The sequence below is a fragment of the Sylvia atricapilla genome, chromosome 10 (genome assembly GCF_009819655.1).
Source record: "Sylvia atricapilla isolate bSylAtr1 chromosome 10, bSylAtr1.pri, whole genome shotgun sequence".
NCBI lineage: Eukaryota > Metazoa > Chordata > Aves > Passeriformes > Sylviidae > Sylvia > Sylvia atricapilla.
Genome location: NC_089149.1, coordinates 13,686,436 through 13,714,407, shown reverse-complemented (window position 1 = coordinate 13,714,407; position 27,972 = coordinate 13,686,436). Strand labels below are relative to the sequence as shown.

The following is a 27,972-nucleotide window of genomic DNA, read 5'->3' as shown; positions in this document are numbered from 1 at the left end:
TGTTTAAGTTGCCAGATGCCAACAAGACATCTTGTCAGCTCAAAATGCTGTACATCTTCCCCTGGCCCCACTCAGTGCCCAAGGCCCAGGGGCAGGGAGCTATCTGAGTATCTGAACAGCTTTAATGAAGGACTCAGCCCCACTGCACCAGCCAGGGGATCTGTATTGTGTAGGAACACAAAAGCATTCTGCAGCAAATGCCTTCAACATTGCACTTCCAACAACCCACTGGAATGACATCAGTTCCCCAAAACATCAAACATCCCCTTCCAGCAAAGAGGCTGAGGGGGGAAAGAGGACAGCAACTAATGCCTTATTATCAAAGCAATTATTTTAATAATTAGTCTTAAAAGCTTGTGGATGAACTAAAGCAAAAGAGCAGAAACTAGCATGGAACTCATACCAAATCAGATCACTTTGACACACTGACATTTAGAAGTGCTGCCAAGTTCAAAGCACAAGAGAAAAGTTGTGCTGCTAGAGGACTTTAAAATCTCAGTCAACGCCAAACAACTTCAGCCAGGACTTCATCAAATAACACCATAAGAAGGTTTTGTTCAGCACTGTTCCTGTTCTCTGCCACCTGCTTTATGGAAGTCAGAGATCTAGAACATGAGCTGGCCTTGCTGGCTCTGATGAAAAGGAAACTAAAAGATGACCCAGGAGCTTTCCACACTGCTGGAAAGAGGAGTTACAAAAATGGAGTTTTGATGGTGCCAGACAATAAAACCACAGGCAGCGGTCCCAGACTGGAGTCTGGAAAGCTGATGCTGGATGATAGGAAAAGGTTTTTAACAGAGCAGTGCAACACAGGAGGTTTCCCATACAGATTGTGTGATCTCTGTCTGTGAAGGTTTTCAGGCATTATATGATTGAGACAAGGCCACAGCTGACCTTAGCCAGGACTGGGCAAGGGTTCATGACAAGCAAAAGGATGGAACCAAGACTTCCAGCAGTCCCTTCCAATCAGCTTTTCTGTGCTCATATAATGCCGTATTTGAGAATGATGTCTTGGCATCATTATGCTTCCTCATAATGAGTAGCTCATAAAAATTCAGAGGTTAAGTTAATAAATTAATTTTATGAATTCAAATACACGTGTGGCATAAGAATAGCTGATGAGGAGATGATGCCAAGGTTAGTTTGTGTTAGACAGAATGACATTTAAAGTGTCAAAAAAATGAATAAGATGTCTCTTTATATTATATATATATTATATATAAAAAATATATTATATAGAATATAGAATATATGTATTATTATATGTAATACATATTATTATTATATTATTGTAAGCTACATATAAAACTGCTTTAAATTAATGCAGAAAGATCACTCCACTGTGAACTACTTACACCTATTATACGCATGAAGTATCAAATATATTAAGACAAACACATAAAGGAATCATGCATTTAATTTCAATACTTATTTTTACTTAACATACTCTGTGCAGAGATCCACCTGCAGAGTTCAGACCAATATGCATTTTTCCAACCCGTGAACATGTACTGATTACAGAAATTAACTTTATTTTATGCAAGTCAAGCAACAGTTTCAGGGTTATGTTATGAACAATGCTTAGTCAACAGCAGGTGCTCAGATGCACATTTTTAAATATTAAGACTGCTTTCTTTAACAATTTCTTGCTTTGTGTATTCCACCAAACCCTGGAAAGCTTAAGAGTAATAAACTGCATGTCTTGGAAAACATTTCTCGGGCTGCTAATGCTCTCAGGAGCTAAATCATTAAAAGCAAAATCAACTACACAATCACAAGAACAGAAATAAATGACGCAAAGTCCTAATTTCAGAGTAAGATGCAATCAACCCTCACTGGAAGAGTTAGAAAATGGCATTTGGGAACAAGTGCTAACATCAGGCTAACAGGAAAGAAGCTTCCACAGAATCTATGGGGAAGGATTCACTGGACTTGCTCCACTCAGTAATTTTGCCATTTCTGTTAAATGACTACTGGAGATCACTGAGCTGTGGATACACAGAGGAACAGAAGCTTTGTCTCTTTATAAAGATAAACACACTCCACAACTGGCTTGAAGCATGTGTGAAAATGAAGGAGAGAGAAAAATCCATGAAGAAGACAGAACTACAGTGGATTAAGTAGTTCTTTTATCAACTTGAGCTGTTTAGAGGAACTGTATAAATCACAACATGGAAGAACAGTTTGTCAGCATTACAGTATCCTACAGGAACTCAGCCACAAAGACTGCCTCTCTACAGACAGAACTGTCTCAGAAGTCAAACAGTGCTCTTTTTACTTTGACTCCATTTTAGTCAAGCATCTCAAGAACCTCCTTTCCCCAATCTCTCTTTCCTCTTTTCCTCCTCTCTCTTCTGCTGCATTTAAGGATTTTGCCAAGAATGAAATACTTCTTCAGAAAAAATATTTCCACCCAAAAAATACCACAGAATCTCAAAATTGTCCATTATACTCCTACTCTGTCTGAAGACATCCCCCCATCTCAACCTACAAAGAACATTTAGCATTCTTAGAATGCCTGAAAACAAATGGGAGAATCTCAGCAGTGAGATGTTACCATTGTAGCTAACTCAGCTTTTGCTAAGGAGAAAGAAAAAAATGAAGTGCCATCTACAGCCCAATTATTAGAAACCATGACCAAAAAAAAATACCAAAGGAAGTGGAAAAGGAAGGGGAAAGGTAGTGTTTTCAACTCAGGAATAAGTGAATTCTCTTATCAAGTCCTGTCCCCAGGGCTCAGGATTGGGTCCAGCTATGTGTAATGTCTTTATCCATGATCTGGCCAAGAGGATGGAGAGCACCCTCCAGCAGTTTGCAGACAACAGCAAATTGGGTGAGAGGGTTGATTCTCCCAGGGGATAAGTGACAGGACAAGAGAAATGGCCCTAGTTACCCCAGGGCAGGTTTGCACTGGCTGCTAGGAAACATTTCTTCATGGAAAGGGTTGTCAAGGAACAGGCTGTTGCCCATAGAAGGGGTGCAGTCATCATCCACAGAGGTTTCAAAATTTCAAAATTTGCAGATGAGTCTTTTAGGGACAGGGCTTAGTGGTGGACTTGATGATCTGAGAGGACTTTTGCAAGCTAAATGATTCTATGAAAACTTGGTTTAGACCTCAGTTCCTGTGTCTTTGTATACACATTAAGACCACAGGTGGCATTTTGGTTTCTAATTTAGAATGTAAATACTTACTCTAGCAGCTTTCATGACTGTCAAAGCAATGTGAAGTCTTCAGCCACTGTAATTTGAACCATTTTTATGTAATTTTTTTTTTCAAAAGGCCTAATGTATTAAAAAGCTGTACCTCTAGTTGTACCTGGGCCAGCAGAGAGCAACAGCAGCAGATTTGCTAAATCAAACTTAAGAAACCAAAAAACCCACACCTAAATGTCTCATACAGGTAATAACTGGCAGCACAGGAATTCTTTTGAACATGGGCTTATTGACTGAATTTATGTCCAGAATGTCCCAAGAGGGAAGGAAAGTGGAAGAACAAGTTGTTAGCAAGCACTTCAATACCAGTGTAATGTGTTCTCATGCTTGGTGAAAATGAGGAGATGTACTTTTCTTATGTTGAACACTCCTCAGTAGTTGAATAATTTTCAAACCCCACACAGACACCTTAAATCCTGCAAAAATCTTACACAGCTTGCTCATCAGTACATTGAAAAATAATTTTTTAAGTTACCTTTCATCTACATCCTGGAACAAACAGGTCGGTGTGTGTGTAGTTGTAAAAATCCTTTTGTCAGGAGGAATTCTGGGCGCTGAGAGAAAAATAAAAGCATATTAGCAACTGGGGGGTTTGCATATCTAATACTTAAAGCTGCCAGTCCAAAATTCTGGCCAAGACCATATAGGAAAGCAGCAAGAACAGATAATAGAAACAATTGTGTTTTACTTTAATAAAACTTGAACAGTTCTTACTTTTAGGAAATCAAACTAGTCTTTGTGCACTCAGAGCTTACCTTCATAACCAGAATGGACTTTTTCTGCAAGCAGTACACAGCAAAGCTGGTCTTCTGCTATTTCTGGATCTTGCACTTTGATAAGGTAAGGAGTCATCCGGAATGGGTGATAGCAGATCTCATTTTCACGCTCCTTTCCCGCACTAATAATTAAAGAGAATTAATTATTTCAACAGATTCATCTTACACTAAATAAAATTTTAATTTATCCATTGTATTTCCCTCATGACACAAGACCTGCATGCTAGCTACTAAAATAGCACCCAAGATCTTTGCTTGATTTTTTTTTTTTTTTTTTTTTGTGGAAGAGAATCTAATTCTGATGGTATTCTTTGCATACCAACTTCAGTAAAGATTCTCTACTGCCTGAAACAAATATCCACAACAACCTTACATGGCAGTCTGACAGAAAACCCAGCTCACACAATAGATTAAGTTACTTTGTTGTCCTTCAGAGGTAAGAATTTACAGGGCTTTTTAATGAAAGCTATTATATCCCCTCAGTTGACACAAAGATCATCTTTTAATCAATATTTATTCCAATTTAGAAGGAGTGAAGACTCAATATTTAATATCAGGTGTTTGCTTAATACCAAAATGCAAACATAGTAATGAAAACAATAACCATTTACACAGTGACCAAAGAAGAATCAGTTGTAATAACTTTGTAACAGTGGGGCTTAATAAAAGTAAAGCTTTTGAAATCAGAGTTAGCTGGACAAAAAGTATCCAGTAACACCAGCAGCACTTCTACAGTACATCCAATGCAACACTCTGAGGCACTGCATTACCTCCAATTCATTTCAAATTTATTCAGACCTCAATAATAACTATTTATTTACTCCAGAAGTAATTAGATAATTGGATCCACTATTTTTTGTTCAGAAATGCTGCCAGAGAGGCAGTACGCATCAAGAAATCAAACTGCACAAGAAAGAACATGAAGTAAGTTGCCATCTTTTCCAAAACGAAAAAAAAACCCAACCAAAAAACCCAAACAAATAAAGAAAAACCCCGCAAAAAGCAAAAACAACAACAACAACGCCACAAAATAAAACAATCAACCAAACAACCACAAAACCTGAAAAAGGAGGGATGTGGGGCAGGAAAAGAAGGAAGAAAAAGCAATCCAAAGAATTGTGTTCTCTATTAACTGGAAAAGAGACAAGTCAAGTTCCCCTTGGGTATGTTCCTAGGGGATACCTGAGATAAATTTGAGACACTGCTTTTCTAGAATGAAGGAGACTCTGAAGCAGGTGCTGAACAGCTCTGTTTACATGAACCAAAGGCTTTGCAGAGCAGGAGGGGATGCTGTACCATCTTCCTTCATGGCACAAAGGTCAATATTCACAGGGATTAACTTCCAAGATGGAACTTCCCCAAATCAGTTCTCTGTAGCTGCTACAGTTAATCAACTCAAGGATGTGCATATGTTTTGCTTTACAACCACATTATAAAAAAGCCTGAAATGTCCATACCATATGGTTCTTATAAAAGTCAGATACTTATGTAATGCTTGGTTTCATAACACAACACTAAGCTTTACAATATTGTCTTACCTGATGCGACAGAAAAAAGATTTCTCTTCCATGCAATCCTGGGTGGAAGACTCTGGAAATATTAAGCACATTTCATAACAAGTTACAAATTACTAGAAGATGATGAAATTTAGTACAAGAATTTTTTCTTAGATAATAAATGTTGAAATTTTTTTAAGTTTATGTTCCCTGAAGTCTCCATATGCATTGGTTGAACAATGTACATCATAATCAAGTAAATCTGAACATTATACACATTCTGAGGCTGGCCTGTGAATCACAGCTCCCTATTTTTATCACGTCTTTTTCCTAAACATATGTAAACAGCTGTCCAGTTTGAGTTGCTTACTCTTATCAACTCTTTCACTTTATACTTTATACCAGTGACCAAAAATGTTTCATTACCTAAGACCCCAAAATTTGAGCCTTTTTCTAGAAAGGCACAAGCACAGCTTGAACACCACATACACTTCCTAGCACTCCTCTTTCTCCTGTTCCTGAAGACTTCTTCTCATTTTTTAAGCTTAATTCCCTCCTTTTCCAGAGCAGCCACACACAGATTTTCAAGGAAGCTCTGGCTTTTCAAAGGCCTCCAGTGCACAATATTTTGGATATTATATTGTTCGGCAGCTGATACATGCGAGAGTGTGCAGAATTTTTAAAATTTGAAGCTACATGCAAACATAATAAAGCTACTAAATCTACAGAAAATGTTTCAAGAAAGCAAACCCAAGAAAACCTCCCGCAGAACTGAGTAATCAGGATTATAAATCATTTACCACTGACCCCGTTTTGAGCCAGAGGTTGTACTAGAGACTTCACACGGTTCCTTTAGGACTTGCTTGATGCTTAGCACGTGTTTACTGCTAATTGTTTTTTCAGGTAAAATATGGTTCACACCCTGGCTTTACTTCACAGATTTAGTATGCAATGGACTGGAATTTCAAACATTTAGAGCAGACCTTGAATTCCAAGTGTCTAGTTTAAACAGTTGGCAATATTTCTCAATTACTAACAGCTGTAGGTAGATGAATAAAACAATCCTACCACAAACAAATATGAAGTGCCCTGAGATATCTTTCACCATTAATTATGCCCAATACAATTTTTCTAAAGCTAGAAGAAGAGAGCTGTGATTACACTTGGTGAGTGCACAGTGATGACAGCTGAAATACCTTTTTCTACACCATAATCAAGCTGTCCAGTATTCAAATGACAACCATTTCAAAAGGCAGGAGACAGAGTATTGTCCCCTTTATACTTAAGGAAGAGAAAATGTGAAGAAAAATTGTTTTCATTTGATTGCTAGTACAAGTGGAAAGTAAATTCACCATTCAGCATGAATTCCTACTGTGTTTTCATTCATCATCTGGCTGCAAGGGGAATGAGAACTGATAAATAATGACATTGAGAAGACTTTTAACCAACAGACAAGTCTTGCTGATTTATAGAATAGATTTGTTCACCTAGTGCTGTTCAGAGGTATTCTATTAATGCCCCTGTGATACATCCTCAAAAAGGGATGAGGAAGGATGGAAGGATATTCAAAATCAGTGCAAGTATTTGCATTTGCATGACTGAAAGAAGGTCAGAGAAATATCTGCTGCAGAGAGCACTCACCAGCTCTATTGCAGATGTTCCATGATGGTAATCTGTATGGGGTGGTAGAAGTATAGAACACACTGACATCCTGAGGTGCCAAGAACTCCACAAATTTGGCATTTTTAAAATAACCCCTCTTGCAGCGGAGAATAGAAGCAGCTTGATCAGAGATGTACAAAATTTTCCCAGTTATCAAAGAAACAGCTACAGCAAACATATCCTAAAAACAAAAGTCTCAGATTATTTCGACAGTTTGAAACATTCCTCAGTGCAACATTTATTTCTAAGAAAAACATCAGTAAGTTCAAAACGAGAATTAAGGAAATTTAATTTTATTAGAGATGTTGTTCAACACTATGAATCTGCCCATCAAGTAGACACAGAAAGAATATTTTTCAATTATGAAGTAAGAATAATACATTTCTATTTACTGGGTTACAAGCCCTAAATATCATTGTCTACATTTCTATGATGCAGAATGAATTTACAAATTAAGAATTAATGACCTTCCAGATATATAACTTCACATTTCTCCTGTGCTTGTTACAGACATGATTTACATTTATGAAATGCTGGTGGTTATGAAAGGCTGTTTGTGTTAGTTGGTCCATCTACAAAGAGTGAAAAAAGGGCTCTAAACCACTTGGTAAAAAACAATGAGTACACAGGTGGGCAGAAGTCCCACACACTTGTATTGTTTCTCTTCCTGCCACAGAGGAGCTCCCTGCGTCACAACCTTTAGTGCTCCATTCACAAACACGGCACAGGAACTGAAGAGCTGTCAGCAGAACACTGCTTTCACAAACAGATATTCACATTAATTGAACAATGTTTATGATATTTGGCTGAATTTCCCAGTTGTACTCTACACTTCCTATTTATTTCACCTTGTGGGCAGCCTTTACTACTCACAGATTCAACAAAACCCACCTACATCAAGCTATGGAACATCCCCCACCATGCTCCTGTTTTAGAGAATTCAGACTTCACATATTCAAATAGAAGTTGCAGTTCAAAAAAATAGTAGAAGGTAGTCTAATACACTTAGATGCCATTATTATTTGAAGATGCCATAACTTATTCCTAAAATACTAGCAATATAGAAATAGATACAATTTCAAAAATCATTCAGGTTATCATTTTACTGCTAGAACTACAGTGATGGTCCTAGCTGTTCTTATCTCTATGAGAACACAGCATCACTGGACCCCATAGACAGCATGCCCCAGTTGCAAAGACCAGACAAATCCCACAGGAAAGGACACAGTGATTCCAATACTTCTGTCCCTGTTCAGTCACACTGACACAAAGAACTAGTGAAACATCAAATAATCTCTGGTTATAAGAATAAGATGAAGTGATTCACCATGTGCCTTGAATAAAATTAGGAAAAAGTTAGCTCTCCAACTTCTGCAAGTGCACTGAAATGAAAACTAATGATGTCTCTCAGTGCTTTGTATCACACAGACATAGAGATGTGTCAGGCCACCATCTCCAGGCACAAGGTACAATTCAGAGGATCAGGGAGTTCAAGCCTACTTATTTCTCACCTAACCAACAGAAACAAGTCTGCCAAGTCGGAAAAGGCTCAGAGTTTCTTAACATCCCCTGGAAGGCAAAAGGCAGTCTCTTCAGCTTTCTGACCTAGCTACCAACTCTTCCCTGGTAAGAAGAAGGCATGCCTGAGAATTTCAGTTTCAGGAACTGTTTTCAATACACTCTGAGAGTCAGGGCACTGTACTCACCGCATTTTTCATGATGTATTCTGAGGTTATAGTCTCCACTTCTTCCACTGTGTAAGATGATACATTGAGACCAGCAGGTTGGGATTCATTAATCATCAACAACTGGTAATATTCCTCATTGGCTACATGAGAATAACAAACAGTTTATAATCAGGATTATCAATAAACACTCTGCTCAGAAGCAGTAAATGGCAAAAATATTTTTTGGCATAAATGCAGAAGTTGGGAGGTTGGCAGTTGGGAAATCTAGGCACTATTCCAAATACATCGTTTTCCCTGGCAGAGCTTCCTCATCAGTAACTCAAACAAATGTATATATCTTAATCTACCCATATATGAATGGTGACGTATTTTAGTCTGACAGTTCAAACAGAAATTGTAAATTGTTTTCAAAGCAATTTTCTAGCTCAACCAAACAGCAGTAAAATATCATATCTCTAGACAGCTGCTTCAACTCCCAAAGGAAGAAACCTTAACAAAGCCAACGAACAGGAAGAACATGAAAATATCTGGTTAGAAAGGTTTTCAGCCATAATACAGTTCTCTGCATAGAGCTATGATTATTTAAATTCCTATTTTGAAAGTTTCACTTTAGCCAGGTTGGCATGATCTAGGCAGTATTACACTTTATTACCTTTAACTTGTTTAATGCTTTTAAGGGCATATTTCAATGTTGTTAGGACACTGGATTTGCCTTTGACTCTCTTCTCAGAAGGAAGGTGAGCTTTCAGCTCCTGCAGTGTTTTCAGCAATTCCTTTTGTGTTTTGGCTTTAGTGGACTGCTCACTGCTGTAAGATGAAAAACAAAAAACACAACATCACCTGAATGCTTGAAGTGACACATCATCCTCAGAGAAGCTCAGACGTACTGTGGCACTTGTCATCCACATCAATTTGTACCACTAGCCTCATTAACTTTGCCAGTACTCAGTATCAGCTTCCAGAACTTACAGAAATTCTTATGTGACCATTTAAAATGAAAGATTTACCACCATCTGGAGTGTGATTGTAAAATATACTCTGTATTTGCAACAGTATGTATGCCCAAGCACCACAGAATTTCTTTTTTTTTTTCTTTTCCACAGTCCCTCTCCTCCCTTTTTAGTGGTATTTTCCTTAGTTCCTTTCAAAATCAAACTCAGAAATGTTCATGGACTTTAAAGGAGAGAAGCAGGAAGTCCATTCAAGTCTCCACCTCCTGTTCAAGCAAGGTCTCTTAAGAAAGGTCCCTGAAAAGGGAATGGCAGTGGGAGAGCATCAAGTTAACAAAACAAATGGAGAAATCCTTTGAATAATGTCTGCCAGCTAAGCCTGGCACTACATCAAATAAGGAAACTCTGACTAAATTTGTAAGGAAAAGAACCAGAGGAGGCTGGAGACAGAAGCTGCATTCACAAGTTTCAGGTGCATGCTCAGAAGAGCTGTCTCATTAGAGAAAGACAAACTGCAGAGATTATCAGCACCAGTATCAGAAAGTTACCACCTTCCTTTACAGTTCCTGATATCTCTCCCCATTCCTGAGAGGTGCTGACACAATCACAAAGGAAGAGGAAAGGAGGTGAGGGAAGTGAGAGAGAGGGTAGCAAAGATGGATGGCAGATGGGTAGGAAGGAGTTAAAATGATACAACACCTTGTCTTTTGCACTGGAGATTTTAAAAGCTGATCATTCACAATGATCAAGAGGATGACAGAGCTGTTCTTAAATGTTCCTGAAGAAAAACTCCTTACCAAAGGAAGGTCTTCTCTTACCACCTGATTCTCATGGCTGATATTATGTACAAAGTTACCCTGGCACTGCTGCAGAAACAACAGTCCTGGCAACTGCACAGCCCGGACAAAGCAGTCAGAAAAGTGGCTTCAGCTGCCAAGTAATTTCCAAGAGGATTTGTGAACTTTTCTTCTGGGAAGTTTTAAGAGCTTGAAAAGGTAGATAAATCATCTGACAGGTGCTGGGTGTATTTTACCAAAAATGCTTGCAAAGTGACAAAGCTGTACAAGAGAATACACATTGTTCTTGCTTCCATTACAATGCACTGTGAGAAACGCAGCATTCATTTACTCACTGGTCATTTTGTACCAAGGAATAATGGCAAGGGATCAAACAAAAGACTGTAGTACACCCTTGGGAAACATTATGTTCATGCTGTGTATTAAAATCATGTGTACAACGTGGCTTGACAGTTTAGACTGCTGCAATCAAACAGGGCTTTGTTAACAGAGGTTCATAGAGGAACCCTTCACGCCAGCAGTATGGAAAAAGAGAGAGGAAAGATTATGAAATAACTGAGCATACTGCTGGTTTGTACTCTCAGAGTACAGACTGCTTCACAAGAGTGGTCAGACTACTCTGAAAAAAAAAACTACAAACCCTTTCCAAATTATCCTATGGCAGCAGCAAATACGGAAGGTGGACATTCTTGGAAAATAAGTTACACAACTCTAAAATGTTTTTTCCAGAGAGCAGGAGCATCAGGCACAGCAGGTAGCCACAGGGAAAGTGTGACTTGCAGAGGACAGATTAACCAAGCTCTATAAAGATATGAGCTTTTCATTTTGCTTTTTGTGGACAGCAAATTGGTAAGGTACCTACAGATACTAAATTAGAGTTGTTGGTTGGCACTGATACTAAATGCAAACCCCAGTAGTCTGAATCAAAGATTAAGCCTATAAAGATAAGTAGTTTATCGGACTACTTTAGTCTTCTCTTTGAAGATCATTCTCTAGATATCTTCAGTCTCCCATTCCCAAACAATGATCAGATTCTGCTCTGTAACCCTCTAGCACTGTGCCCAGTGGCTGGGGAGAACACTCTATTAACTGGATTCTAATTATTTCTGAGCAGAGAGCTATTAATAACACTTAAAAAATTGAAACACCAAAAGAAAAAAAACCTGTAGTAAGTAACCCCCTCCAACATCTTGCGGCAAAGAAAACAGAATCAATAGGAAACAAAGATTAAGAAATCCCTTTGGTTCATTCTTTCATACTAAGTAACACAAACTCTAGATCACAATTTCCAGTGGAAAATACAGCATGGAACAAAATCTCCAGATGTCTGCAAGGCAGAAAGAGAAAATATGTCTAGCAAGCACCAAATGGTGCATAGGAGGAATTTGAAATTGCCACTTTTCTAGGAATTGTATCAGGTAGAAACACATTCAGGTAGGCAGGTCTTAGATATGGGTCTTAACATCAGCATACTCTAGATAGGTATCCTTGATCTGCTAAGGACCAGGCTTTGATCTCCTGATCTGACTTCAAAGCTGACTTTAAAAAAGCTGACTTAAAAAAACAAGTGCAGCAGGGCACACTGAGGTGTCTAAATGTGAGCCTTCAAGTCACCAGGCTCTTCAAGGCTGTCAGGGACAGAAGCAGAGTTCATACAGAGGGATTCATTCCTGCAGCTGGTGTTTGTGTATCCTTTATCCTTACACCCTGAGGGCTTGAATCCCAGCAAATGGAACACAGGAGAGGAAGGTGATACAGCTCCTGGACACCAGGAATAACCCAGCTCAGTGGTGAGTTCTGATGTTAACACACCACCAGGTTCAGACTAAAGTCCGAGGAGGAAAAAAAAAAAATTAAAAGCTACAAAATCCCACTGTAACTGAAACAGTATTCAAAGGGACCCACAAAAAAAAAAAAAAAAAAGAATTACAGAGTTAGGCTATCAAATCAAAACAAAGTAACATGACTTTAGAGGTTACCACACAACTCGCATGGAACAGCACCAAAAAGCTCTAATTTAATCAAGTGGTTAATATGACGCGCTACTGATTATGGACAGGAAGAAATCAAAGACAGGATTCCTTGTGCAGTCCTCCAGGCTGAGGCAAAATAAAACAAACCCCCCAAAATACAACATTATTTAGTTTTCAGCATTTAGCACACATGCAAATTACTGAAAAACACATGCCCATTAATTTACCTGCATCCACTGCTGGACTGATTGTGTTCAGAGTTTGCAATCATCAGACTAAATGCATTTGAGCTTGAACTACAATAAGAAAAAGAGAAATTGATTAATACTTGAAAACCCAACAACTTTTAGTTCACTGTAGCTTTCTATTTTCCTATTAATGACTGGCTACCTTAAAAAAACCCAAAACACAAAACCCCAATCCCAAATTTTAAAAGCCTCTGCTTGGTACAACAAATGGGCACTAAAGATGTAAACATTTATCTAAGCAGCACAGAATAGCTTGAGTTGGAAAGGACCCAAAGGATCACTGAGTCCCAACACCCTGGTCCTCACAGAACTACTAGGGAGGTGGTTCTTAATATAGATTTGCTCTGTCCAGTAAACTATTACTGAAAAGATTGAAATACCATGGTTGCATCCTCACACATAAGAATCAACCGACAGGTTTTGATATACAATTACACAAGTTGGTTTAAAAGAAAATAAATAAGGCAAATTAAACACACAGTGATAAGACAGATGCAAATGATGCTGGCCATGCAAACACCAGAGACCTTTTCTTTACGAAACATATTACACAATTTACACCACACGAGAGTACAACTTAAGCAGCACACTCAGCTCCATGTTGAAGTGGTTTTATAATTTAGTTATTATTCAGAAATATTGATTCAAATGAAAAAAGTCTTGAGAGGCAAAAAAGGGTGAAATGTATTTAATAATGGCCAATACCTTTTATGACAGTCTGAAGATTCCATGAGCATTGCTGAATCCTTGCCATTTTCATCAGATTCATGACCATGTGAATCATGCCCACTTGAATAGTTTTCATTTGTGTCATTCCCACTGGAGTCATTGCCACTGGAATCGTTTCCACTGGAGCCACTGCTCATTTCAATATCTTCCTGAAGAACTTCATGAGAGTGTTCAGGCTTTGCTTGAATTTCTGAATCTTCAGCAATCATCTGGCTATGGTCACTTGGAAGTCCAGAATAATCACTCATTTTGAGCTGCTCTTTTAAGGAGAATGATGGAGAAATGTTTCCAGCAACCCCAGGCTGCTGCTCAGGGTTCTGCTCCTCAGTGTTAGAGGAGAACCCCCAGAACTTGACACAGTCCGTGGGACGCTCATCAGAAACACTGCCAAGACCAAGAGCAAATCAATCCATATTCAGAATTTTCCCTCTGTACAAACTCTGTTTGGAAGTACAGATGCACAAATCTGAGGAAGAAGGGAAGGAAGAAAAAAAAAATTATTTTCTTGTTTGCCTTGCTGACAAACTGGAATTTGCACTGACTGAAGAAAGTAAAAAATTACATGCACGGTTAATATAGTCAGCATTTGTATGGTGAAATGCTTCAGTTAAATTGAAAATCTTACAATGTTTGATCACAAAAAAGGTATTTATTTTTTAGTAAAAACCTAGGCATAAGAAAGCAAGCTAAATAAACATGGGAAAACTCCTGAAAAGTTCACATATGCCTTTGTATTCTATTTTCCTACTTAATACTTGTCAGCATTGCTGACGAGATTTGGGATAACCTTTCAGTTTACATTGATAAAGGAAAAAAACTCCTATTCAGACATTAGAGCATTGCTTATATGGTTTGGTTTTCTGTTTTATACTGGGTTTGGTTCTTTTTGGGGTCTTTTTTTAGGATCAGTTGGAAGAGAACACTACTGTACTCTTAATTTCTTTCTTGGTACAAAAGCCATGTAGGTAGCAGGAACAGGGAAACAAAACACACCAACACACCTAATCACCACCACTAAAAATTCTAAAGCATGAAGAAGCTTGAGAATAATTTTATCTACTGATTACCACTAATGGGGGTGGAGTATGATAAAAACTGCTTGGAAAAGTAAGGCTAAAGCAAAAAAAAGCAAAAACAAAACCACCCCACACATGTCCCTGCTTTTAAACCAAATTCTAATACAACAGGTTCAAAAATCAGCCTGTATACAGAGGTGAATCAAGAACAGACCAATACTGAAGCACCATCAAAAGAGAAGTACAGGAGAGCAGTTCAACTTTATTAATTAAAAAAAAAAGAAAAAGTAATCTGACTCACATCCTCATTCATTTCAGCAACTCAGAGACAACAATTGTGTAAAACTATGAACCAAGATTCTCTGTTATTTTCAAGACAATGGAACAATGTGTGTTCCTTCCTCTTTATTCCTTTTAAATATTCAAGATTACAATTATTAACTAATAAACCTCTGACTGGGATAACAGTCAATAAAAAAAATTCATAACCAAGTTTTGGTAATATTAACTACAGCACTATAGTCTTTACCACAAATAAATAAATATTTATGTTTTTAAGAAAGACTGTACTGAAAAACATTCACAATAGTAATTTAAAACACACCATGATTCAACTCCCCCCAAAGCAACACCACATGGAAGCTATTTTCTTACCCTCCTAAAATGATGTTTTTCCAGACATTTTACATTTATTTTGCATTTTCCAGAAAACACGGCTTGTCTCCTCATTTGGTCAAAATAATATGCAAGATATCTGCTTTTATTTTAAAGTCTAGTTTAAGGACATCCCCTTAAGGTATCAGCAATGGGACAATCTTTTTTCCTCACAAGTTTATTCCCTGGTACTTTATTACAGGTGATAATGGAAAAGTGCCTTTCAGTAGAGTACATATACTTTTTCCTCCTGCAGGTATTCACTTCAGGTACTCCAATGCAGCTAAACCACCCCTCCTGATCCACTGCTGTACTGAACTCTATCATCCAGCCACTGAATTACCCTCCAGGAGCTCAGACTGGTATTTTCTGGACTAACGTATGCACTTCTGTCTTGAAAATTACATAACCGGAGCACGCGATAAAACTTATTTACTCTGAGATGAAACTGTAGGATTATGTCACATTCTCTGGTGGCCAATGATTAACCAGGTCAGCCAGGTCGTGCCTGATTTAATGTGTGTGACAGAAGGGGCAGGCTGCTGGGACAGGGACCAAAACCATGCTGGAGAGGCAGCACAAAGCATGGCACAGGGAATACCTGCAGGGACAAACCTCCTGGCACTGCACAGCTCAGGAGGGCTCAGTCAGTGTGTCCAGCCCTTGGCACCCAGGGGATGCTCTTCCCACCACTGCCCTTAAATCACTGCAGCCACTCCCAAAAGCCATTTCCCACGTGGCAGTTATTCTATTATTTCTCAGAGGACATCGAGTTTGTAAAGCTCCATGGAGAGTTCTGTGAGTAAAGGGGATTAACCCCATCATGAGTCAAATGAAGCTTTAAGAAAAAAGACACCCAGAGCATCACCTTAAAGGAGCTCTGAGGTGTACAAACGTAAGGCAAGATCTAAAATTTCCCATCCTATATTCTGTAAGGTTGGAGTTTCTTCCTGTTTTCCTGACAAAATGCTACTTAGAAGGAGCTTTAGATACATGAGAAAAAATACTGCCATAATCAAAACACCACTATCTGTTAGGAAATTATGTTTTCTTTAGAGACAGGAGAAGAGTTCTTGCAAAATAAAAAGTAACAACTTTGGGCTGCTATATTTACTCCTATAAAGAAAACTATGTAAGTCACTACTCATAGGTTTATAAGCATGAACTACCAAAGACGGATCCTCAGCATAGCCCTAAATTCTCTGTAGGTAATTAACCAAATATCACAGTAATGCAGTGTTAGTAAAATTGTGCTATTTATAGGAAGAGCAATGATTGTGCCACAGCTTTCCTACTCTAATGTAAATATTTTGTGTTTTAGTCCTTAGGCAGGAGAAACCTCTTCTCCTGAATTTTGATGCCAGAGAGGATTACACGTGCTGTAGTATTTCCAGCCATGAGAAATGTTCACAAATGTTCTTTTGACTCAATCTTCCCTTGGAAAATTATTTTCCCAAAGTCTTTTCTTCGGAATCTTCGGAAGTTTCAGCGGTAATAAAAATGTGCAATAGGTAGCATGTAGAGTCTTAGGGTTTGAAACTCTTGAGTTGTTAAACCACTGGTGAGTAATTTTTTCCACCTCCAAATATAATCTATTGTCTTGTCTCCTCCCTTCTTTCCCTGACACTCAGACTAACTTCTGCCAGCTATTTGTAGGAAACTTCAGCAGTGTTTCCTTCGGAAAGGAAAGAGTGAGGATTGTGGGAGAGAATTGTTCCCTAAATAAATAAAAAACCAAATAAATAAATCTGTATGCTACCCAGTAACTCTTGAGGAATTTCCCATAACTCCAGGAACAAGAGTTGATTGGTCCAATGACAGTCAAGCTTTTAGTGTTTTGAAAAACATTTTTATTTTAGGCAACGAGTACAAATTAAGGGAGTCACCAACAGAAAAGAAACAGTTACTGACTCTTAGGAGATACTATGTAATTTTTTTTCCTCCAGATACCTGGCAGAAATTGTGTCAAGAAGTGATTCAGTCCTGTTACTTCTGGTTTTAACTAACAACACGCCAGAACTCCTACAGCTTTGTCCACACCTAATAACTACATTATAGTGACTATAAATTTGGATCCCAGGAACAATCACACCAGGGGGAAAAAAAAGTATTTGAGCAATGGAGAAAACGTGAGTTTGTCATCTTTAAAGGTATGTTTCAAAAAGAACTGGCTCAGCTTGAGCTGGAATGGTTTTCTTAGGCAAGACTGGAAGATTAACGTCACTGGAAGTCAGTCTTGCACAAAATTTCTTCAGTTGCAGAATGTCAAAAGCCTCAGTGCCAGAGGCACATACCAGAGTAAGGAATACAGGAAGAGTAAAGAGGAAGGAACAAGAAAAATATTATGATAAATTACAAGAGCCTCTGAAGAAAAAGAGAAGCATTTCTAAAACAAGACTTTACAACTTTGGGGGAATCTTGGTGCTTTTTTTAAATTTATAATGTGATGTTAATGCATGCCCTAACTTTGGAGACATTCTCTTAGAAGAGATTGGAGTAACTGTGAAAAAAAGCTCAGGCTGGCAATAACCCTCCACCATGCTCTGCAATTTAGAAAAGAAGTGATGCAGCTGGCTAGACTTCACTCTCAGCAGAGAAAGACCTTTAAGTGGAACATCTGCATGCAGACACCAGCACTGTGCAAACACTTGAGGAGCACAGGCGGTCAGACAGCACAAAGAGATTAATTATCTTTGAAACTCATCTCAGGGAAAATGACATAATAAATTGCACATATTCATCCCACTCGTGTGCTTGAATAAATTCCCAATCACTAACCAAACAACACTGGAAGGCAAAAGCTTGCATGTTTTCCCAGTCTGAGTTTTCTCTTGTTACCAGTTTGAGGAAGGTAATTGCATCCCATACCAAGTTCAGTAAGCATTTGAACATGAAAACACAAAGAGCTCTTTAGGTTTGATCTTGACAGAACCCAGGTTTTTCTTTATTTCCTGCTCCATCTTCTAAACTTTTAAGGGATGTTGTCTATTTTGACTCTATAAAAAAAGTTTTTATAGCACCAGTTAAGCTTGATTTTTAAGGCAACTGGTTCACAAAAACTTCTCCTTCTATTCCCTCTGGCAAAGACTAGAGCTCTCTAAGATCCTGATGCAGTGTGTGAAAGACACCACAATTCCACTGAGCACTAGGGACAAATGTTGGCATTGATTTGCCAGGTTAGATATGCAGCAAATGTCTTCTGGTTATTCATTACCTACAGTTGCTCCTTTACCCTGCAGTAAGACAAAGGAAACAGCCTGAACTTTAATATCATCAAAAAACCACACCAAAATACGTATGGACAAATGCTGAAAGAAGTAACTGAGCTTTTTTTGAAAAACACCCTTAAGGAGGATTGCAGAACACCAGCAGGCAGATTTTTTTACTGAAACCATAACTTTAAACCCCAAAATCTTGTTTCAGCTGAGATCCGGCTATATTCAGTGAACAGATTTTTCCAAATTTCTTTTCACGCAAAAACTATATTTAGTACTGGTATGGAGGATGGGAAACTAACAATCCAGAGTCAAAATTATCCAATTCAAAAACTGAGTAGGAGGCAAACATCTCATAATTTTAGTTAAAATTTACAACTACAATCAACTTACCAATATTCCCAACAAAGAGCCACATTACATTTTATGCCTATGGACATGTGAATATTCAGGTACTCTTAACTCTACTAGAACCTATGGGAGACATTCCTAATGGTCAGGATTAAATTTTAGAAGATCTTGTCAACAAGAAGGGCTTCCAAATGTCTTCTGGATTTCTGCTTTGCAAGATTTTAAAAGGTTTCTTATTTAGATGACAAATAACTAGCAAGGGTTTAGTCAAATCATGCAATACTAGATATGACTGAAAATTAACATCTACAATGAATGCATTCTCTCTGTGCAATTAGACAATAATTAAATGCTTGCGAGTCGAAAAACATTAGAAGAGAAAATGTTGGAAAACAAACAATAATCCAAGAAGTGAGTTGTTCAACTGTGCAACTTCACCAACAATGAGAGCTCCATGTTTTCCTGGCAAGAACAATTAAAAGAATACCTTCACTAGGACTTTTCTAGGAAGGGGGGAAAGAAAAAGATGGCAATATTCTCAGATCACAGAAAACAGTAGCAAAGGTGCTCAATAATTCCTTGCGAGATCTTTTTGCTTCAAAATAAAAAGGGAATTTTTTTACTAGACTACTTAACTCACTACAAGTAATCATGAACAAGTTTTGCTCTTTCTCTAAGCAAGCAATGAGATGTCAATGTCAACAAAATTATCAACATCTAGTATACCACAAATGATTGCAAAAAATCTGAATTTCACAGTATTTATTTCACAACTTTTTATAAGGATTTGCCTTTCAGCTCAAGAAAATCCTGAACACAAGACTCTTATTTAAGAAAGAGTTCCTAATAGCCTTATAAGGGTCATCTTCATTAGCCACTGCTTTCAGCTGCCACTTTAAAAAGAACTGCTCAAGACACAGCCTTGCTCCAGAAGCCACCATGAATCTATAGCAGCACCTATACAGGAAGAAGTCAGCATTAGATCAGGGCCCTGGCATCCACAGTGAGGATGCTCCCAACCAGACTGGTTCCTCATTGAAGAAATTCAAACCTGAATTTAAGAATAAGTATGGCTTTAGGCTAAAAAATGTTTTAACTTCAAATAAGGTAACTCCCAGTTTGTACCCAAAATATTGTTTTGAAGGAGTACATAATATATTGCTGAAATCCCAGTTTAAAGATAACACAAACACAGAACAATGAATTTTCTGCATAAGCTCTAGAGGAGCAGGAGGGGAAGCATCTTTCTACTAGCATGAATCATAATAATTACGTGTGTTTCTTACCTGTGTTTTCTATGAAAAGGTGGCAAAAGTGTTTATCAAGCTCCCTCACAGCTAGCATCAAAAGCATGAGGTGCCTAGGTCCAGAGTCTCCCACATGCATTTAATTCTTGTCTCATCCTCTTCTACTGGAAATCTTTGACCATTACAGAGTCCGGACACCTCTATAACTATAAAATATAAAAGAAATACCTGGGCCCCCCAACAGTGTCCTCTTCAAACAGATACCAGAGAGATGCTCACAGCTATGTCACTCCTATGCAAATAAATGTTGGTTAAACATGAAACTGTCAGACAGCAGAGGAAGAAGACACAAAATTGCATTTTAAACACTTCTGCTCTGAAACAAGGTCTTAAAGAGTTTTAAAGTACTAGCATGTTCTGCACCAGATAAAATAACCCTTAGGATTCACAATCAGAGTGGTATCACACTGTGTACAGTCTGCATGGGCTGAAACAGCACAAGGCTGGCCTCCTCAGCAGGGCACAGAGCCAAATGCCTGACGTGGTCAGCAGGAGCTCCAAGTGCTCATCAAGTTGGGTTGCAATATCATTTTATGACTCTCTATCACAGTAGGATTGGTAAGAGCATTAAAGATTTCAGCAGGCAGTTAGAAAATTTCAATTCCCATTATGATTGAGATCAAGAGACTTCTGGAGGTACCTTGTCCAACTCCCTGTTCAGGCAGTGTCACCTAAGAGCAGGCTGCTCAGGACCACCAACAGATGACTTTTGGGTATCTCCAAAAATGGATATTCCATAGTCTCTCTGGGCAATGCTCCAGTGCTCACTCATTCTCACAGTAAAAAAGTGATTCTTTATGGTCAGAAGTCTGTACTAACAAAGTCCATTAACATCATTATCCTTCCTAATAAAAAGTTTCTCAAGAGAGACATTGGGAATTTAGATAAAAAACAGAAAACCTGAAAGTTCTTCTGGCAAATCTAGGAAATGAGGTCTGTTGGTGCACACTACTACCATGTGGCACAAAGAAATGGTAGAATAAAAATGAGAAGTTCAGAAGACCAACATTTGTGTGGCAGACAATGACATCATTCTAAGTGCTTCGTCTGAATATGCAGAAGAAATGTTTGGAACAGTGTTCAAATCCCAAGCTAACCACTCTGGAAGACAGCCCATGCTAACATGCCTTAATTTAACATGCTGCACGTCTACCAACTGTTAAAAGTACATTTGTGTTGGCCAGACCAAAGGAAGAATTTATTCACAACGTTCCATCCTGCGTGACATCGTGAAGCCAACACAAGTTCTAAAATACTCAGATTGTTATATAAATCTGCTTCTTGCACTGGTTCTTTAAATGTTTTGCTTCTGTTTTTATCATAAACTGATAATACAGGATTCAAATTATAGGCCTTATCTCTGACCACAAAAAGCGTTAGAATTTGCTGTAGCCAGAACTACTTGCAGATTTCACAGTTTTTAGCCTGAACATTGAAAATGAGGAATGTCTTTCAGCACCAGTTAAATCCTTGTTTAAAGACAGCTCTTGCAATTTCTTGACACTAACTCAACTCCCGGTAAAATTTTCAATTAAAAAAAAGTAAAAAGTTTTCAAAAGTCTAAGTTTGAAGATATATTCACAGTAGCAGCATGTACCATTTTAATTGTGTATCATATTGGTTCCATGTATTTAACACATTTAAGCAGACATTAAAACATTAAGAAAGAATAGTCCTTATAAACTATTCAAAATTCCCATGATAAGGCTTTCTACAATTTAATGGAAAGCAAGACAAATCTACACCAAAAGGATTTTTATCTGAAATTAAATGCCTGGTTTGAATGACTTATATGTGAACGGTCTGAACAGAATTAGAGGCAGCCAATTCAACTTGTTTTCTATTTTTTTCCAAAGGAAATGTGTGATTGAGTATGCCCAAGTCGCAAAACACTGAAAGGATTTGTCTACAGATGGCATCTCCAGTAAGGTGTTTCCCACAAAAAGAAGTCTAATTTGCTCAGTTTACAAAGAAGGCAGAACTTGTGTCATTTCCTTCCATACTGATGTATATCTATGCTAAGCACAGAAGACTTCAAATACTATAAAGGAGTGAAAACACTGCTGCAGGAACACACCTGTGACACAGGAGGCAAACCGAGCTGAACCAGGTTCACTTTCTGCAGAGAACTGAAGTCACACCTGCAGCATTGAAAAGAGTCAGCTTTTAGAACCTATTCAGATCACATCTTCCAGCCATAGAGAAACAGGTTTGTTTGGGTTTTTAATCAATCATTTAGACTAAACAGACATTGTAGTGTTAATCCTCAAAATCTCAGTTATGATTCCACCTGTATTGCAATATTACAGTACTACCCCGATCAGCTTTCCTGTCTAGGGCCAATATTGTGGCATCATCAGATCACATTTAATGAAAGCACATTATAAATTTTCTTAATGTCACAGATTACATTCCTCCACCATTCTCCTGGAATCATGTTTGCTTTTTTTTTTTTTTTTTTTTTTGCTCCAATAACAATCTATTTCAAAGCAGAGCACAATAGACCAAAAAATACAGATGGAAGCTATGATCTGCTTTTTTAATTCAAGTTTAGGAGCACAATATTTTCCTTTTTCTTCCTGAGCTATAATCCTGATTGTCTAAGTAACAATAGGTACTTGGTTCTCTGGACACCAAAATTTTCCTCGTGATTGAAAGCTACTTAACACCTGCAAGAGCTATGAAAAAAATGGAAGCTATTACCAAATATCTACACAGCAAACAATGCAGATGCAGCACTTGATACTGACACTACACAAAATTCCAGTTTCATAAAGGTTTAGAGATCCCACAGCATTTCCATGTACTTCATGATTTGTGCAACAGGTCTTCAGAAAGGTAAAGCCCTGAAGACCTCTATTTTTTGACATTCTGACTCTACATTTCAAAGAAGTACACAAAAGAGGAATACCAAAATCACAGACACTCCTCCCACCCTCCCAAGTTCAGAGGCATTAGGAGAGAAGTGATACCACAAATCACTTTCTTGGGTACAGCATAAAACACTCACCTCAATGAATGTAGTAATCATGATCTTTCCAAATCTCAAAGCGTCATCAATATATTCCTATTAAAAAAAAAGGATAATAAGTTTTATAAGCAAGATAAAAATTTATTATAGAAGGTAAATCAAGTCCATTTCACAATACTGATAAAAGTATTTATCATTATAACCTAACTTCCAAATTGGTTCCTTGAGCAATGCACAGACTGCCTCCCCACTGAATTCTGTTCCCTTTACAAACATAAGAAACCCTCCCAAACTCTCATTTCTGCCAGACCAGAAATGAAGCTTATTTTACCATTTCAGGTAAGTATTCCTAGTGCTGTTAAACCTAGCACCTGTGCTCAAGACCCCATAGTGAATCTGAACTGATCGCCCCCAGGAACAAATAGAAACTGCCTCTCAAATTTATTCTTTCACCTTGAATAAGAGACTTGGCCCAGAGTCAAGTTCAATTGCCAAGAGGTTGGGTATTTGCTATCAAAAAAAGTAGCCTATGCTGAGACATCTTGTAAAGACATCAAACACCATCTCCTTTACATCCCCATGCTAATTTCTAGACATCCTTCATTCCAGCTTCCAGTCTTAAAAAAGGTGCCTTCTTAAAGGTATGTAAAATTACTTGTATGCAGTGTAAATGAAAAAAAAAACAAAAAAACAAAAAAACAAAAAACACAAAAAAACAAAAACAAAAACAAACAAACAAACAAAAAAAACCCCCCACAAAAACCCCAAAAAACCCCAAAACACCCCCCAAAACACCCCCCAAAACACCCCCCAAAACACCCCCCAAAACACCCCCCAAAAAAACCACCTTCTTTTCTCTGTAACCAGGAAATGCTATTGTCTTCCCAAGAGGAACTGGAGAGGCAATTAAGCACAACATCAATAGTCAGAACTCTAGTGTTTGTATGTCAACTCTTGCCCCCTTTGAAAAAAATGACAAAAATTATGCATGTGAGGTTGCCAAGTGTTGTCTCAGAATGGAGGGAAAAATTATCATGTCCCACCATGCAGTCATCTATTTCACCTTTTTTATTATAAGTGAAACTAGATTTAAAAGTATCTCAATACCATATTTCAACTTAAGTGTTTGTTGACATCCCCATTAAGCAGTATATTCACATATGTACTACTCTTCTCCTTCAAGAGAAAGGACATTCTTTCACCACATTTACTGTAGTTCCAGGCTAATGCTGCTCTTCAGACATTGCTGTGATTCACACCCTGTTCAGCATTTCAGTCAGAATCAAAGTCCCCTCCTGGAAGGCGCTGTGCCAAATAATTTCTTGTCCCCATCGCATCAAGAATCCACTCCAGAAAGTGCAGCAACCTAACAAACACCATGTACTTGTCCTAGGACTTGGAAGTGTTAGTACTGAAATAAGAGCTCAAGTCACAGGAGAACCATGGCAGAGATGTAATTGAAATCAAGTAAGTGCTCTATACACTGAAGATCTTTGTACAATTAAAGAAACTAAGCAGAAACATAAAAGTACATGTAATAAGGTCAAGCACAAAAACTGTACTAAGATACAAAAGCTGCAAGGAATAAGGAGGATAGGAAATGACACCAAGAAAAAGGACAAGTACTAGACATCCTCACCACTTCATCTTGTCTCCCTAAGCTTCAATTACAATAAATTACAGGTGTTACTTAACAGTGAATTGCTTTTCTTTCAGAATAGGATGTTAGAAAGGCAATGTAGCTTTGGTTCTACTTTTAAAAAGTCAGTTCTACTTTTAAAAAAGCCATCTATACAAGGAAATCTCTGCCCATCTCTAACTATTCTACCTATAAGAAAAAACAAGTGTTAAGAATTACCATGGGGTATGCTCAAAAACAGGTGGAAGCAAAACTCAAGTCTTTCCCACACATTTTGGCATACAGATAAGGTTTCTTTCCCAGCATGAAATCCTGTGAGGATCAACACGGGTACTGTTGGAACGAACTTCTGCAGCCTGTTCACACCATCTGCAGAACCTCCTCATCCTCCTGCCCCAAGAAATGCTTTCTCTGTATTTCAGTCTACTCATGTTAATAGCATGTTGAGTCACTATCCACTCAACATCCTCAATTAAATTTTCCTTCCTATTGGGAGAAAACGAAGGAAAAATGAAAACCATATTCCATGGTTATGTTTGTTGAGGAAGGTAAACTTAGCCTCACTTCTGATTGTGTTCTACAAGCAAAGCTGTCTAAATCAGACTACCAAAAACATCAGAGAAATCAGAAGGCTCCTCTAGGGCTACCACCCGCTACTTCAGCACCAGTTCACCAGTAGCTGAGAATATCTGCACAAAAACTTCTTGACTCTACAAAAGCTTTCACGCACACCAACTCTCATTACCTCCCTTTCATACGTGGATAAGCAGGAAAAACACGCGCTTCAGAAGCACCACCCGAGCAACTCACACCAAACTCAGCACACTGCTGCTGTCCCTTGGTAACTCCTCCAGAGCGACAGAGGACCAAGAGAGAGGATCCTGTAGTGGTGCGAGCCCAGTGCCGGCATTCAGACAAACACCCCATCCACACACGGAGGTAACCGTGGCAACACGGAGCCGAGGCACAGGAGCCTGCCGTGCCCCGGCACCGCGGGCAGACGGAGTACGAGCCGGCTGCACAGGCGTGCCCGGGGATGTGCTAAGGCACTTAGCGGAGCGTCAGATGGCGGCACGGACAGCCCGGCATGCGGAGCCCCATGTGCTCGCTGCCTGCCTACTACACACCAGTGGCTGCGGGCTCCGGCAGCCGACACAAGGGCCTCCAGGAGTCCCTGCAGAGATCTGCACTCGCTTTACACACATCATCCCGCCCCTCTCCATTCGGGTCTTCTCTGCCACACTACTTCACAAAAGCAGCCTGGGGCTGCATGAAACCCCAGCAACAACAGATAGTAAAACTATCACCCTGGCTATCGAAGTGTGGGGTTGACTCCGACCTTCTCTTTTTCCATGTCCTTTAAACATACTTCACGGAGAGTAGTCTGATAAGAAACACCCTCATCCCCTCACAAACCAAGCTCTAAGTGTCAGAAGGCAGAGTTCTACAAGTTAAAGCAATGTAGCTTTGGTTCTACTTGTAAAAAGTCGGTTCTATTGAAAAAAAGCCTTCTTTGCTAACCAACAACAGCCAACAATGTTCCAGTCTGACCTCCCAGCAGGGGTTTAAGTTTAAAGTAGCACTTAAAGCAGGAAAGTGGAGGGACGCTTTTTACACAGGACACAAAGCAGCAGCAGCAGGACTTTCAAGACCAACACTTTCTGCATCCAGCCTCATCCAAAACCAAAACAAGTAAATTTTGAGTAATACAACAATATTAAAAAGAATAATACGGGTATTTATTGACTCCTTTGCTGTTCAGTGCTTGACAAGCTAAGTTAACGTAATGAATATTTAAGCAGTTTAAAACTTGCACTACAGGGATATAACTGAATGTGGAAAGCATGAATGAAGTAAGGCAATCCAGTTAAAAAATCTCTATAATCCACCACCCTTACAGAGGAATTCTAGGCCATGCAATCAAAATTGGAGACAAAAAATCCTTTTCAGAAACACCTGATTATCTAGTAATTATGATGTGGTAATGTTATGAGTATAATAGAGTGTCTACAGGACACTCATGCCAGCTATTACACAAGGTCTTGCTAAGAACATGACGTTCCTTTGAACATAGACCAGCCATAGCAACCCTATGGAAAACACTACAGTTGATCTAGACTAGTGATAATTTACTTGTTCTACTGGCTACTAATAATCTTCTTGCTTTTAAACCACAACAAATATACCTCATCCCGTGGTAACTTGCTCATTTCCTTATTCTTTGAGGGCTGAAAAAAAGATCTTCTGCAGTAAAGCATATTCTAATACTGTAAAGATGTTAGAGAAATAAGGGTGTGGCAAGAACCCAGGAAAAAGAAAAGTGTTATCAGTCTGTATCTAAGCTAAACATTTCCTGGTCATAATAAACCTCTGAAGAAGAAGAAACATCCAGAATTCTACTGACAATCACTTTCCCCACTTCACTCCATTCTCATACTTTGAGATTAAACTGCATCAACATCTTACTTTACTAAAAAAGCTTATTTACTTACTCTCTTACACTGTAAGAGTGTATTGTTCAAGGAGAGGCTCAAGTAAGTTTATCAAGTGAACCGTGTTGTTACGTACTTTAATCTTATGACTGGAGGAAGAAAAAGCGGAGAAGGTGTTATGCCAAGAATATGCTGCCTCTTTAATGCCTCTCTGTGGAAATCCAAAATGAGTAACAGTAAGTGGTAAAAATGAAGATTACTTAGATTTTCACTGACACAATTTGCTTGCTGAAACAAAAACAGGAAGTCTATAACAAGTCCCACCAATGGACAAATTAAAAAACAAACAAAAAAAATCCAGCAAAACCACACAGTCTTTGAATTACAAATGAAACCAAAAAATCTGCCAAATCTAAGAAGTCCACAAAAGCCAAAAACCTGCTTTTTATGCCTTTGCCTTCAGAACTACCTCAAGCTAAACCACTTCTTCACAGGACACACCATGCTCTTTCACTGCAGTGTTTGACATTTATGACACCCAACTAAAATATCTTCCTTCGACCCTGAAATGCACACTTGGAATGGCCCAAACCTCACCAAACCCTGAAGGGTATTACTTTTTTTTTTTTACTCTAGGCCAAAGGTCACCTCTTTACGTTACTAGTGAAGTAATCAACCTCCACAGTCCAGAACCAGGACTCCACACCTCAGGACAGTATCATTCGCCACCACAAGACTAATATCTTTGCATGGAGCAAGGACATGGTGCAGTCCTCCAGTGAAACTTCCTCCCTTTGCAGAAATAATGCAAGTTTCAGAGGCAAAGGCAAAACAGAAACACTTAAACAAGTACAA

At 38.5% G+C, this 27,972-nt stretch overlaps 1 protein-coding gene across 1 annotated transcript in view; it reads right to left on the bottom strand.

The window, feature by feature from the left end:
• Positions 1-27,972, bottom strand: part of PER2 (period circadian regulator 2) — a 45,651-nt gene that overhangs the window by 15,975 nt on the left and 1,704 nt on the right. Inside the window, exons 2-12 of the mRNA XM_066326004.1 lie at positions 23,086-23,142; positions 22,153-22,216; positions 20,055-20,307; positions 13,509-13,998; positions 12,783-12,851; positions 9,488-9,642; positions 8,854-8,975; positions 7,127-7,328; positions 5,528-5,579; positions 3,969-4,111; positions 3,689-3,767 (exon numbers count right to left, since the gene is read on the bottom strand). Of these exons, the coding sequence (XP_066182101.1) occupies positions 3,689-3,767; positions 3,969-4,111; positions 5,528-5,579; positions 7,127-7,328; positions 8,854-8,975; positions 9,488-9,642; positions 12,783-12,851; positions 13,509-13,780 (1,094 nt within the window). The 5' untranslated portion in view covers positions 13,781-13,998; positions 20,055-20,307; positions 22,153-22,216; positions 23,086-23,142. The remainder of the gene's footprint in view (positions 1-3,688; positions 3,768-3,968; positions 4,112-5,527; positions 5,580-7,126; positions 7,329-8,853; positions 8,976-9,487; positions 9,643-12,782; positions 12,852-13,508; positions 13,999-20,054; positions 20,308-22,152; positions 22,217-23,085; positions 23,143-27,972) is intronic.